Source organism: Pomacea canaliculata, linkage group LG6 (assembly GCF_003073045.1).
Source record: "Pomacea canaliculata isolate SZHN2017 linkage group LG6, ASM307304v1, whole genome shotgun sequence".
NCBI classification, from domain to species: Eukaryota; Metazoa; Mollusca; class Gastropoda; order Architaenioglossa; family Ampullariidae; genus Pomacea; species Pomacea canaliculata.
In genome coordinates, this window is record NC_037595.1 from 12,082,717 (window position 1) to 12,096,301 (window position 13,585).

The 13,585-nt window shown below is 36.2% G+C and overlaps 3 protein-coding genes across 5 annotated transcripts in view; 1 reads left to right on the forward strand and 2 right to left on the reverse strand.

The window, feature by feature from the left end:
- The window catches only part of LOC112565851 (PH-interacting protein-like), a 29,560-nt gene extending 25,641 nt beyond the window's left edge, over positions 1–3,919 (reverse strand). For all 3 annotated transcript variants that reach the window (XM_025241684.1, XM_025241683.1, XM_025241682.1), the window contains exons 1-7: positions 3,743–3,919; positions 3,600–3,658; positions 3,496–3,525; positions 3,254–3,313; positions 1,798–1,948; positions 1,454–1,549; positions 151–302 (exon numbers count right to left, since the gene is read on the reverse strand). In XM_025241684.1, the coding sequence (XP_025097469.1) occupies positions 151–302; positions 1,454–1,549; positions 1,798–1,948; positions 3,254–3,313; positions 3,496–3,525; positions 3,600–3,658; positions 3,743–3,800 (606 nt within the window). In that variant the 5' untranslated portion in view covers positions 3,801–3,919. The remainder of the gene's footprint in view (positions 1–150; positions 303–1,453; positions 1,550–1,797; positions 1,949–3,253; positions 3,314–3,495; positions 3,526–3,599; positions 3,659–3,742) is intronic.
- A 158-nt stretch (positions 3,920–4,077) lies between these two features.
- LOC112565857 (dehydrodolichyl diphosphate synthase complex subunit DHDDS-like) lies at positions 4,078–9,882 on the forward strand. The gene is made up of 8 exons (XM_025241703.1): positions 4,078–4,248; positions 4,978–5,166; positions 5,631–5,773; positions 6,033–6,149; positions 6,379–6,480; positions 6,711–6,825; positions 8,571–8,678; positions 9,107–9,882. Exons 2-8 carry the CDS (start codon positions 4,984–4,986, stop codon positions 9,356–9,358), a joined length of 1,020 nt encoding a protein of 339 aa, XP_025097488.1. The 5' UTR covers positions 4,078–4,248; positions 4,978–4,983; the 3' UTR covers positions 9,359–9,882.
- LOC112565855 (transmembrane protein 161B-like) lies at positions 9,816–13,557 on the reverse strand. Its single transcript, XM_025241701.1, has 2 exons — positions 13,445–13,557; positions 9,816–12,627 (listed from the first exon to the last, which is right to left on the reverse strand). The coding sequence occupies exon 2, from the start codon at positions 12,594–12,596 to the stop codon at positions 11,112–11,114; it is 1,485 nt and encodes a 494-aa protein (XP_025097486.1). The 5' UTR covers positions 12,597–12,627; positions 13,445–13,557; the 3' UTR covers positions 9,816–11,111.
- Between the last annotated feature and the right edge of the window lie 28 nt (positions 13,558–13,585).

A 13,585-nucleotide genomic window follows, 5' to 3' on the forward strand; every position in this document is an offset into this window, starting at 1 on the left:
TGATCTAATCTACAGAAATGCTGCAGGTCTTCCTAGTACTAGTAACAGTACTAGTTGTGGCAGTACAAAATAATATAGATACATAAAAAATTATAATAATAACAACAATAATAACAAATCTCAAGAACATAATTGAACAAATATACTTACAGTAAAGATGTATCTGCCAGTCCTGTCATAAGTCACACAGTACACTGCTGATAGGTGGCCAAGCTTGCGGTCATGCATGACTAACTTTGAGTACAGAGACACTGTCAAACTGCCAGCAACTCCACTTGCAGTACGAGCATGCAGAGTTTGTACTAGAGAGAAAAGTCAGACATTCATACAATCAGCCCTCACAGAATCAAGATGATACAGAATAAGTTTTAGGAGAAAAATGCTATGCGCATTACAAATCAAAGAATCTGTTCAACCTTTACTGATGAAATGATGAAAAGGCATTTCAAAATTTCTTTTTACAAGATAACTCTCCCTGTGATTTCATACTTGGAAAAAAAAGTTATTTCAAAGTATCTTGAAAATGGAGGATTGTCAGCTTATTTCATCTAGTTTTACTCAATTCCTTATTAAATATTAAGATCAGTTTCTTCTAGAGTTTGAAAAGCAGAACTTTGTTTTCTCTTTTTATGTAATTAAGGACGTTATTAAGAGTGACCTGTGTCAGGAAAGATCAAGAAGAAAAATTAGCTTTGTTCCAGAAAAATATCAAATGCCCTAAATGGTAGTTTACATATCCTTAAATTAATCAATATAGTAAAACGTTCTTATTACCCTTCCCTATTACAGCCCCTGCTGTCCTACAATCCAAACAATTTTCCCAGACATATTTCACTATATAAATGTCATCAAAATACCTCCCCACCTGACTCATGATCAACAGTTTGTGCTTTATTACGACTTTTTCTGCATTGAAAAAATTAAAGTATATTTTACAATAGACTGCTTCTGGCTGATTGTTGACTAGATATTATGATTTCCTGCAAAAATCATATAAAATCAAGTAAGTATATTTTTAAAGAAACCGCTTGTTGATAGGATCAGCAATCATTTTGACATAAACCATATCACTACAGTTGTCTGAATCAAATCAACTTCCTAATAACCACTGAAAGCCAAAATCAATCCAGGCTCAAAAGATGAATCAACCTCCATAACAAAAGTAGCTATCAACATCAAGTATTACCAACAGAGGCAAGCGTTGTTTGAACAAGTTCAGCCAACATCTAACTAAACCAAAAAATGTCTACAAGACGCTACACATTCAGAGTACAAATCATGCAATGATACATGATGTAATTTCCCCATGTATATTAATTTTCAACAACTATAATGTCATCTAAGGAGTTCGAAGACTCTCGTGTAGCTTTGGAAGAAAACTTTATCGTCTCATAAAAATCTTACTCAAATATTCCCTTAAAGGAGGAAGAAAAACTGACCAAAACAAGCTTACCAAATGATGGCACAAGAAGATTTTGTGGTGGTACACGACAGGCTCCATGCCGCACAGCAATATGATTGGCTAATGGCCACTTTGTGTGGCGGATGCCTAACAGAAAATAACCTTCAATCTGGTTACTGGTTAACACTTTAACATGGAAAAAGAGTTAAAAAAATACACAAATTTACTAAACTATATTGATATCACTTTTTAAATATAAGGCACTTTAGAAATCTAGAAATGAAGCAAACTTCTCACTTTTGTACAAGGACTGAACAGAGCCGGAAAATATTAAACATTTTAATTGAATACATAGTGAGGGAAAAAGATCTGACAATTCTTACAGTAGTACTTACTTTCTAGTGTTCTCAGCAGAGAAAGGTTTCCAGCACCCAGAAGTGAGCGCACACCATAGATATTGGTGGGAACCAACTGGTCCAGCAAGGGACCAACACGCTGACATATCTGAAGTAGGTGATCTGCTCTGATATGATGATTTTGCCTTACCTGCAACATTTTGATAAATCTTTTTATGTCAGGGAAATGCTTGTTTTTAAGTTTTCTTTGTGAGTTGATTTCCCATTTTAAATATTATAACAGTCTTCATCCTAAAGGTGTTCTGTACCATCATCATCAAAAAACATCAATTATCTAAAGCAAACGTGTGTGTTGGTGACAAACAACATATACACAGCAAAAGCACAGTTAAAGACAGGCAATGAATTATAAGAAACTGATGTGACAGCCAAAGGCAATTTACAATTTTATCATCTGATAGCACACTATTAACAAAAATATATTCAGATAAGACTCTAAATATTAAGCCAACATGTATGTGTGACTGTGCTTGCACATGTGAATGAATAAATATGTGAACAATCATACACATACAGACACTTTAACAAGAATATTAAAATGAAACATTTGAAAATTCTTAAATAGGAACTCTAAAGGCAGCACAACGACAAAAGAGAAATGCATATAAAAAGCAATTTAAAAAAATGACTGAACCTAATACAGGACTAAGAGAAAAAGTTTAACAGTAGGAAGAAATATTTAACTCCGAGAACATGAATTGTTTGACTGGAAGATCTATTATACGGTTATGTTATGATCCCACACACAAAAATTGTGAGATCTACTGATGTATTCCATGGCAACATTCAAGATATTACGAACTTCCATAACGGTCATGTTAATAGAGGCATACAAGCAAAACCTTACAGATCATAATTAACTACAGCAGTGTACGTTCCACGCAAAATATCAGTAAACACAAAATTATTTGCACTTCAATGAAGGCTCATCAGTTTCAAAATTACATAGTTATAATTTATTAAATATTATAAATATAAATTTATTAAATGAATGTGAAACTAAACCTTGCAGCACGATATCTTGACGCATAACCAACGACGCTAGTACATTGAGGTCAAGGTCATCAACCTTATATTTTTCCTAACCCAGTTCTAAATCTAAAAATACCCACCACTCACAAGGAGTTTAGCATATTACGTCTAAGGAACTGTTAGGACTCATTCCATTGGTTAAATGGCGTAGAAGCTTTGTGACATCACATCCCTGCAGTGAGTCCTCACGTTGTTATTATTTGGTAAGGCAACTCAATTTTGAAATAAAGATAACTTTTATAAAATACCAAAATCATTTAAAATATTGACTGAGATAGTTAAAGGCAAGCTTATTCTATCATCTGCACCTAATTTTTTTAATATATTTTTTTTAAATTACTGACTACATATTTTTGAAAGTTGGGCCTATTTCTCTAAACTATGGTTGTTTTCTGATACATACCAGCTCTTCGTATGTTTTGGTGCGTGGATTTCCTTCCCAATCAACCCCTTTTGGTAAAAACTGGAAAAAATCAAATTTTTAAAAATTCTCTGAATGTATCATTTTTCGATAAAAATTATCAAAAGTATGTTAGAACCACCGAAAACACGTGAAAAATGTGTTCATATTTCGAAAATCGCGGACGATCTTTAGAGCAGATGACAAGATGTTTGGGGGGTTATAGACACAACAGTATTCCTTACCTCATGCTCTGCAAGCTCCCGCAACAGCACCTGAAACACGATAAAAGCATTATAAGCTTGTGCTAGTATCCCAAAAGGACTAACTTATTTGAAAATATACTCACTTCTGCAGCTTGCTTGCATGGTCCACTCGATAAAAACCGCGCGATGAGAAAATACAGTTCTGCAACAGAAGAGAGAAGTGAGTTCAGATAGTGGGTCACGACTCGCTACAATTCACACGTTTCATGATGAAGTATCCATCTACCTGTTTCAACGCTCGATGGCGGAATCCCAGTAGATTGATGTCTTGACATTTCGCTCATTTTAGGAGCTCTACAATATCGTTGATTTAAACAAAACTTCAGCGTCTAGTGATTCGGCGACGCCATTTCATTCAGTATTGTGGTGTACGGACATTCGATTTGCGCACTATTTTTGGCGTGAGAATACAACATCTTTGACATCCCCAATTGTAACTAAGTATAAGAGGTGTTTTGCTTAAAACTTTAAAAACATCCGATGAAATCGCAATTTATATATGTCAGAAGGAATTGCTGATGCTTATTTAACGTTTTCAGTTTTGCAGATCAATAATCATTTGAGTACTATATTTTCTCGGAACAACAAAGACTCAAATGCTTAGTTGTGACGTCATGGGGTTGCCCGCATGTGTGTATTGAGTGCCGACAGGAATACATGTGTATGTGGCAGGAAGTACACACTGGCTACATCAAGAGCTGACAAATTAACCCAACTTAAACTGTAACAAAGGTATGCGTTATGAGAGGATTTTGAGATAAGTTTTTGAAAGTTAGTAGCTTGTCTTTCAACTTAACCTTTTCCTAGAGATGTGTTTCTGACTGCCTCACGGCCATTCAAATACGATGTGGACGTATATAATCGGCACTTGTGAAACTAAAAGGGGAGTCACAGTTTTCAGCCCATAGTATTAAACCTTTAAAACAGAGTTCGTCTAATTATTCCTTACGAAAGAAATAAACTGGCATAGAATTTACTTATCAAATGCACAACGACACAAGTTCATTGATCATTCTTGTCACATTTGACAGCTGCTTGATCTGATGCAATGAAGTTCGTATCATTTTGTCAGGAAGGAAAAATTATTGTATAAAAGAGGATTATCTAAAGCATTTCAGCGTTATTTGCGTGACTTTTCAACTATCACAGCAGGCATCATAACAGATGGTAGTGGTAGTTGTCATATACATCATATTTAAATCGTAATATATCGTGAGATATTTAAGGGTAGTTAACAAGGTACAAAATATTCTGACGTGGACTTTCTTAAGCATATAATGTTGTTTTTACACATATGTTCAATATGCTAAATAGACCTCAGATTGGACAAATGAAGCAGTAGAAACACACATGCCACACAAAGAGTATACACACACAAAGACACATATGTAATATATTTAATTCTTACTCCAGATAAGAGAGTAGAACTAGGTTTGGTAAGCAAGATGATTTGATGTTTAGCTCAGCATGTCGTGGCTTCCTGAGAGACAGCAGCGCTCATGGCTTCAGCAACTGTGTGAAAGCATTTTAAAGACAGGCCCTGTCCCTGAACACATTGCAATAATCATGGATGGCAATCGGAGATTTGCTGTCAAAAAGAGCATAGATCGAGCAGAAGGACATCTGCAAGGATTTCAAAAACTTGCAGAGGTAAATTCTTTTTTTTTCCACTGGCTTCAGAATGTTGTCCAAAGCATTTAAGTTACGTGGGTGATAGCTTTGTTATGCAGGTGCTTTGCTATCAAATTGTGTGAAAGTTATTGAAAAACTTTTTTTTCATCAGTTTTATCCACACAAGTTGATGAACTTGTAGAGTTTGTTTAATAGCATAAAACAGGTTATCAAAAGATATCAGATAATATTGTCAAACAGTAGCTACATGAAAGGCTGTCAATAGGACATAATCTGACTCTTGACCTATGCATTGTGTAGAAAGAACATCATCAGTGAGCTCAGATCTTTTGGGGGAACAATCTTGTGCAGGTATCAGCTTGTGTGAAAGTTTTCATGCATTTGGGTGAGGCACACAGTATTTGATGAGCTGATCAAATTGTTTTATTGATGCTGATGATATTATTTTTATATATATATTTCTTTTTTGTGTGTGTCCTTAGACTCTTGATTGGTGCCTGAGACTTGGCTTACGTGAAGTGACAGTTTATGCTTTCAGCATTGAAAACTTCAAGCGATCCAAAGAAGAAGTGGAATGTTTGATGGAACTTGCAAAACAAAAACTTGCACGTTTGTTACAGGAAAAGTATGTACACATTTGTAGTATATATTCTGAAATGATTGTAAGCTGCATTAGTCTGCCTTTTAAAGTGTATTGTATTCTGTGGAATTAAGTGGATAACTTTTTTTCTATGCACAAAATTATTTATTTTCAATGCTTTCAAATGGTTTAAGATATCTTTGTGGCCAAATTCTTTATTCATTTTTAGTATCTGTATATATTGCTTTAAATTGTATTAGATGTTTACAGGTATTCATGTAACTTGAATGAGGTTCCTTTACAGGGAACTGATTCAGAAGCATGAGGTGTGCATTCGTGTGCTTGGCAAGATCGAATTGTTATCACCTGAGCTGCAACAGATGATTGCAGATGCTGTTCTTTTCTCCAAAAACAACAAAAGGTTGTAACACAGTTGTATATTTGTAAATTGTGTGTATATGAGAGTTATACATTGAATACTACAGAAAATAATTTTTTTACTATATATCTGTGTTTGTGTGTACATGCATCTTGAACATTGCACCTTCCAAAACTGTATACATTATGCAGCGTACAGAATGCTAGTGACCATGGGAAATCAGTTTTATTGGCAACCTGCTGGAGCATTTTTCTTTCTTGATATGTTGCAGAGCAACTCTTAATGTCTGCTTTGCGTACACAGCACGTGATGACATCAGTAATGCCATGAAGGAGCTGGCACTAGGAGTCAAAGCAGGCGAGATCCAAGAAAGGTTTGTTCATATAAACAATATGAATTATAATGCTGAACTTAATGTTTTTTCATGCCCATTGCAGTAGTGCTGTATATCTCATATCAACAAGAGTCAAATATTTGCTCAAATTTGTACAAGTAAATGTGGCAATCACCAGTTGCCCATCAAATTTTCAGTGTTGCTAGTGACACTAAGCTCTGCTTGCTTATTGCTTATTTTCTTGTTTCCTACATTTTGCTGATCTCTAGTGACATCACGGATAGTCTTCTGGAAAAGTGTCTTTACTCATCTCATTGTCGACCTGTGGACTTGCTGATTCGGACATCTGGTGAAGTCAGATTGAGTGATTTTCAATTGTGGGAGGTGAGTATTGTGGTTTTTTAGTGAAAAGCGGCAGTTTTCTTATCAGTAGATGAATAAACGTCGAAGATGAAGAAAAGCTCCTATGACCTAGTATGAGCAGAACCAGGAAGACATTTAGACCGTTCATGAATTTGGTGAGGGTGGGAAAAAATTATTCAGATTGTTATTTTTAACTCATTCACAAAAAGGACGAAAAGCAACCTAACTGAACGTTTAGAACGGTATTAGTGGTGCAAAGTATGATGTGTTCAAATATTTACACCTATTAATATATCATTGTTGTATAGTAAATTGCCACAACAGTAAATTTTAAAAGAAAACAGGAGAAAAGTTAGTATTCTAAAAGTGAGAGCATTCAGGTGTCACCACAACAAGCAAAACAACTTTTTACAATATAACCTCTAACTTCTATGGCCAGGTTTGGAGATAAGCAATGTTAAAGATGTGGGCTACAATGTCAAGCACTGATACCAAAATAGCAGCAAGGGGAGGAAACAAGATTTATAAATGTATGAATAATAAATATCCATAAAGCTGTCACACAGTTACTATCGTTTTGTTATAGAAACAAATTGTTGGAGAAACAGAAATGTGCAGAGTAATGTTTTTCCTGTTGCCTTTAAATTTCACTGTGATATGCTTGCCAGATCCCTTATATATATATAGTAATAAGAAATACTTTTCGCTACAGTTTTGACAAACAGTCCTCTTGCACCCCACCCCAAGCAAACACACGTTTGTACACTATAAAGGGAAAACAATTTTCCTAGCATTAAAAGGAGCCTGTTCGCATATCATTTAGTTTAGTCCTTGTTACTCCTCGAGGAGAAAAGGGTCGCAACAACACCTCGCCAGTGGATCCGGTTTTGGGCAGCCCACTTCAGTTGGGCCCATGTAGTTCTGACGTCCTTTGCCTCGCTTTCTACTGTTCTTTTCCAACACATATTATTTAAGCGCATAAAATATATTGTGCAAAACATCGAAATAACTGTTCTCTTAAACTTGCTATTTATTAAAAGCCAATATAATTATTAAATTAGGCTTGTAGTTGATTTGATCAATAAAGATACTGCTCATGGATAAGTTACTGTGCATCTTTGGTTGAAATAAGTGAAAACAATGTTCCACCCTTTCTCTCTACTGCTTCTCACTCAGGAAGAAAGATGTTAATAGTAGCGGGCGACCAATGTTCTCTCTGCCAGTGCACAGCTAACGGTGGAAGTGTCAGACATGGGCAGACCATGCAGGAGTCTTTCATACACTAAGCACTAAGTCACACTTTGCTTTCATTTGTTTGAATTTTCTCTACCCACTACCTAAACTTACTCCTTCGGCAAGAGCAGGCAACTGTGAAAGTGGCTAAGAACGTCTCTTTGTTTAAATCACTCTTTTTCTGAGTTAATGAAGCTAGTAGAGGATGCTGGCAGTGAAAAAATGCTACAAACCAAGCAATGCACATATAGCCTTAAAGAAAACTGCTAAATCCTGAAGGGTAGCACATACCTTTTTGTTGATATTAAATAGTGACAGCTGTTTTACAAATTTCTTAAGATTTTTACTCAATTTTCCATTTAACTAGCTTGTGGTCATGCTTGCATCAGTTCACCCTTATTTGAATGCTTCTATTTGTGGTTTCATGAGAGAACATTGGTTATTATGGTTTGTTCTTACCATTTTCCTATCTGGGATGATTACCGTGACACTTTGTAAGAAGTTGCATTTAATTTTTTTTTCTTTTAATACAGAGTGCATATAGCTGTTTGGCATTTGTTAATGTGCTGTGGCCAGAATTCAGCATATGGCATTTATATGCAGCCATCTTACATTACCAACGCAACTATGCTCAGATACAGGTAAGCTATAATGCTGTTTTTGTTTTTTGCTGGTTTTTTTTTTTTTCTTTTCTTTTTTTGTCTGCTTAGGATTGCACTAAGCAATGCTGTTGTTTGTGGTCATAGGTTAAGGTAAACTTGCAATACCTTTATAGAAAATGTATATTATATAGAAGCCCTTACTCCTAAGATTAACATTGATAAGAAGTTGGTCCATGTGATTGACTTTTTTTTTGTTGTTTTTTAAACTCGATGAGCACAAATGCCTGCATCTTTGTAGCAGTTTAATAATTGCAAATTATTGCTGTCTGATAAAGAATTCCAGGTCCACTGTACACTGAAAAAATGTGTACAGGAGAGCGAGAGCCACATAAGGAATGATATGTATTGTTATGGTAGATGTTTTAGGAGAGCCGAGTTTTCTTACTTATATCAACATTCTGTACCAGATTGCTCGACAGAACAGAGACATAGAAAGAGAGAGACTCCAGAGAGATTCAGATTACAATTGTGTGCTAAAGGAAATTTCCCATCATAATCCCGACTCTGCTACTGTTCAAGAGAGCGTGCAAAAGTATGCTGCTGATCGTGCTTCAAGGATTGATGCTTTTCTTCAAAGGCTGTATGAGAAGAGGGGCAGTCTTCTAGAAAAACTGATTCCTGGTAGCATTCAGTGTCCAATGATTTCTTTGTTGTCTTGAGTAAAGCCTATGTATTTGGTTATTTGAGAACTGTTAGAGAACAAATGCATTTTATTAACTGCATGCTTTGAGTGCCATTGTGTGTGTGTGTGCATGTTTATGTCAGTCTAATGCAGATCAGGTGACTATTGTTGCATCCAGGAACAAGGTGCATTGTTGGCAAAGGGTGGTGCTCTAAATTTTGTAATGAAGAAAGCTTATGAGAAGCTGGACTACCTTTAGTACTTTCACATTCCATGTTCAATTTCCAAGCTCACCCCACGCCAAAAAAATTCACTGGCAACAGAAAAGTGCTTAATTTTATGGTAGGGTTAGAACTGCATAAATGATTGCAGAAGAATTTTAGTATAAATAAAAACAAGAACTTTAACTAAAAAATGCCATTTTTTCACTTTTTTGTTTTCATCTTCACAGTTTTATGCACTCTTCAAATGTCTTCATAACCATGCAAACCAACTTTTTCAGCTCTAAATTTTATTTAATTGCACAGAAGAGTACAGGCTATTGCCAGTTTTCTAGAAAGATGAGACTAAAAAGCTTCCACAGCAATATGGACATGCTTTAACTTATTTACAAGGATAATGAAACTTATCTAAAAAATATTGTAAAAATTGCAAAGTGGAAGGTAAGTAAATGATGTGTTAATGAGTTGTCAGCAGGTATTCTTGTTATTCACAGTATTCACAGGACACTGCTATTCTCAGTACTCGGAGAACATTAATGAACAAAAGTGTTTTCTGCAAGCAATAAAGAACTTTAAAAAAAAGGTTTTACATTTCTGTAATAGCATGTCATAAAAGCCGTTCAGCATGTGAAACATCATTTCAAAAAAAATATAAAGGAAAGCCACAAAGTGTTTCTGTAGCATCAATGCATTTTTTTCCACAAACTACCACATTACGTTTAGCACATGATGGTAGTTAAACTTAACTAGTCTACTTCCCACATGTTTATATTGTCAGGAGCAGTTTGGTGGAACGGCAGATGACAGTTTATTGCCAACATGGAGGTCAGGTCTCACTTTGGACACCTGTTTGCAACTTTACTGGGATGTAGCATTAGTTGCTGGTCAGTGTAAAATATCGAATGGATATTCCTTATGATCAAATCTTACAGTCATATTACAGCTGAGTTAACTTCAACAGCTGACAATGTGCCATTCAGACATTACAGACTTGTGAAAATCCATAAAGCAGGGTAAACTTGAATAAATTACAGGTTAAACTTGTTCTAAGTCATTAAAGATTATAAGTAACAAGTTTACAGTCAGTCTGGACACTGCTGCATCACTTCATGTTTGCAATTTCACCTTGATGCCATAACTTCTCAGATCATTACAATGTTCAATGACTGCAATAACTCTTCAGATCATACTTTTCACTGGTTTATTTTGCACCCAAAATTTACTGCCTTTTGTCCAATGATTTTTTTTTAAGAAGAGGGGGAAGGGGGTGAAGGCTCGGTGCTTTGAGCTGGGAGAGACTGGTGAGGAGCACAAGCTGCATGCATTGATACTTGCTTTCATCTGGCCTGGCCTGACAAATACCTTAAATACTTTCACCTCCATCCCCTAAATAAGTTGCCAGAATCTCAAGATGTTGTCAAGCACATGCTGGGGTTTAGGAAATATCAATAAATATGGAAATTTCAGAAATGCACACCAGTCTTATCTTCTTGCATATGCACAACAAGAGATAAACACTCCTCTTTTGCACATTATAAAACTAGGAGAAAAAGGTTCTAACCGTATCTATCATCTGTCTGTATTCTGGGAATAATACATAATGCCAAAAGAGGTGCTTATGAACCAAGCCGTGCAGACCCACCACATCAAGAAAGAAAGCAGTCCTTGGTACCAAACAGGTGTAAATACTGCACGCAAGTCATTCAAAGTCACAGTAAAATGAGCTGTTGTAGTCAAGATAGAGCCTAAGGTGCTGTTGTCGCTGGCAAGAAATGATCTTCTGGGCAAACGCTGATAGCCTGAAAAAAAATCTGCCACATGGTCACCAAAAATAACAGACCAAGAGTAATTGCCCATCGTCTTCAAAAGGAAAGTAAGAAAGAGAATGAGTAGGACTGGTGCCAGGTACTGGATGGCCACCATACACAAGTAGTAGAAGACGCGGGCTACCATTTTCTGGAGTTCTATGCTGCTGATGCGCCCTGATTCCTTTTTCATATGTTCAATTTTCTCATGCGCCAGATTTAGATGTGACTGCATGAACAGAGGCATGAGAAGAAAGCGGAGGATGCACATTATCACAACAACAATTAGCCTTAATGACTCGAATTGAGCATCAAAAAGGTATCGAGTGCCAAAAAACATCCCCTTCCCACAAAGAACATCTCGTCCAATAGGTCTCACCCATAACAGGATGACAACGATGGGCAAGAGATAGTTGACATGCAGCAAACCCTGCAGAAGGAAGTTTCCTTTGTTGTACTTAAGTGTGTCTAGGTGTAATTTTGCAAGGCGCATTCCTGGAAAAGTTAAAAGTGCACCCAAAATAGAACAAAAAAATATCAAAATAACCTTAAATGTCATAAAAGACATGGGGCCATGTGACTCAAATCCTTGTTTTCTCATGAACAGTAAAGCACCTTCTGAGAAGTTTTTATAGCCTTCTTCAAGCCCAAACTCAAGAATGCCACCATCACTGACCACCAAAATGCCCATGCTTAGAACAAGGAAGAAAAATCCAAATGTAATGCAAAGCATCCGTTCCCCTCCTTCTTCTGCGTGGAAATACATGACTGTTTGTGAGTAGAGAATTCTTAAACAAAATGCAATGGTAAGTAGGCACCACATTATACTGGCATTGAACTCAATGTGATGTTGGCTGATGGTGTAGTAGATCTCAGTCAGGATGTATACAATAACAGCACACAGAGAAAAATCCATCAGCCATTGATACTCAGCATAGTATTGCAATTGCACAAGATCAGCGGCCTCCACTTTTGCGGTGTCTAGTTGAATAGGAAGATTTCGTGGAACTGAAAATCCTTCTGCTTTGGCGCTGTTCATCATTTTCTTGAAGTCTTGTCTTTTTCCCTTCCCTTTTCCACCACCACCAGATATGCCAGCCATCTGCTTAAGTTCCTCATCTGTAGGGTGAAGGTAACGAACCAATCGATGGGACAAAATCCAACGACCAAATGAATAGTATGGAGACAGTTTCTGAAGGAAACTGAACATCGTAATGCTGAACACAAACTGTGCCCCAAGAACCGCCATTTCGACAGGTTTCTTTACATTCACCAGACACCTGCAAATATGCACACACAAAAAAAAGGTTTGAATTATAGGCCACTTGAAACGATCAATATAGCAGTGTAACTTTGCACATTATCAAAGAGGGGATGATACAGAAAGTATCAGAGAGATACAATAATTGTGTTCAGTAAATCACATCAATTGTGCCAAAAGAGAATGCCAATAACTCAAGCAATGCAGCTCTTATCACAAGTCTTCTACATTTCAGTAGCAGTAATTTCAAGGACCTCACAATTTGCATATGTTGGTTTTATTTTACTAATTAAGAATAAAAACTTCGAATAATTGGATTCAAGAACGTCTTTGTCTAGACCTAAATTTCTGCTGTTCTCTACTATGTGCATAGAGCTTATTACTTCTCGGTGTATTTAACACACATCAATCTTGGTCAAGCAAAAAAGGATACCGCTATGTCGATATGTGAAGTGTTTTTATTTTGCATTTGCTTCTCAAGAAATGTCAAGTGTCCGGCTGAATCTTATTGAGACTCTAAGTTGTATTTTTTAAAGTCATGTGATCATCCTGGTGTGTTAAAGTTGGACTTTTTTGTGTGTTGTTCGCATCTTTTATCAGATGATGTCACAACATCACCAGGACTAGACAGCAGACGCTTACTGACACCCAAGCACATATGAAAATGTCCCTTTTGATCTTGAAAATATGGAACACAATCTTGATAATCGTAATTTTCCATTAGATTAAAAATAAAAATATTTGTAAGAAGAAGCAAATGTCTTAAATCTTAGATTGTGGTTGTTTTGCTGAAGTTAATCATGAATGATAAAACAATTTCCGAAGTTTGTTTCTACCTGAACACATGGTCAATAACAAGGTGTTCACGACGGAAGTCTTAGTTGCGCTTGCGCATTCATTAATTTCCTCTAAGGAATTCCTAGTACTCAGCCAAGTTTTGCATAGAACAACATCGTGCATTCCACTCTTATCCTTTA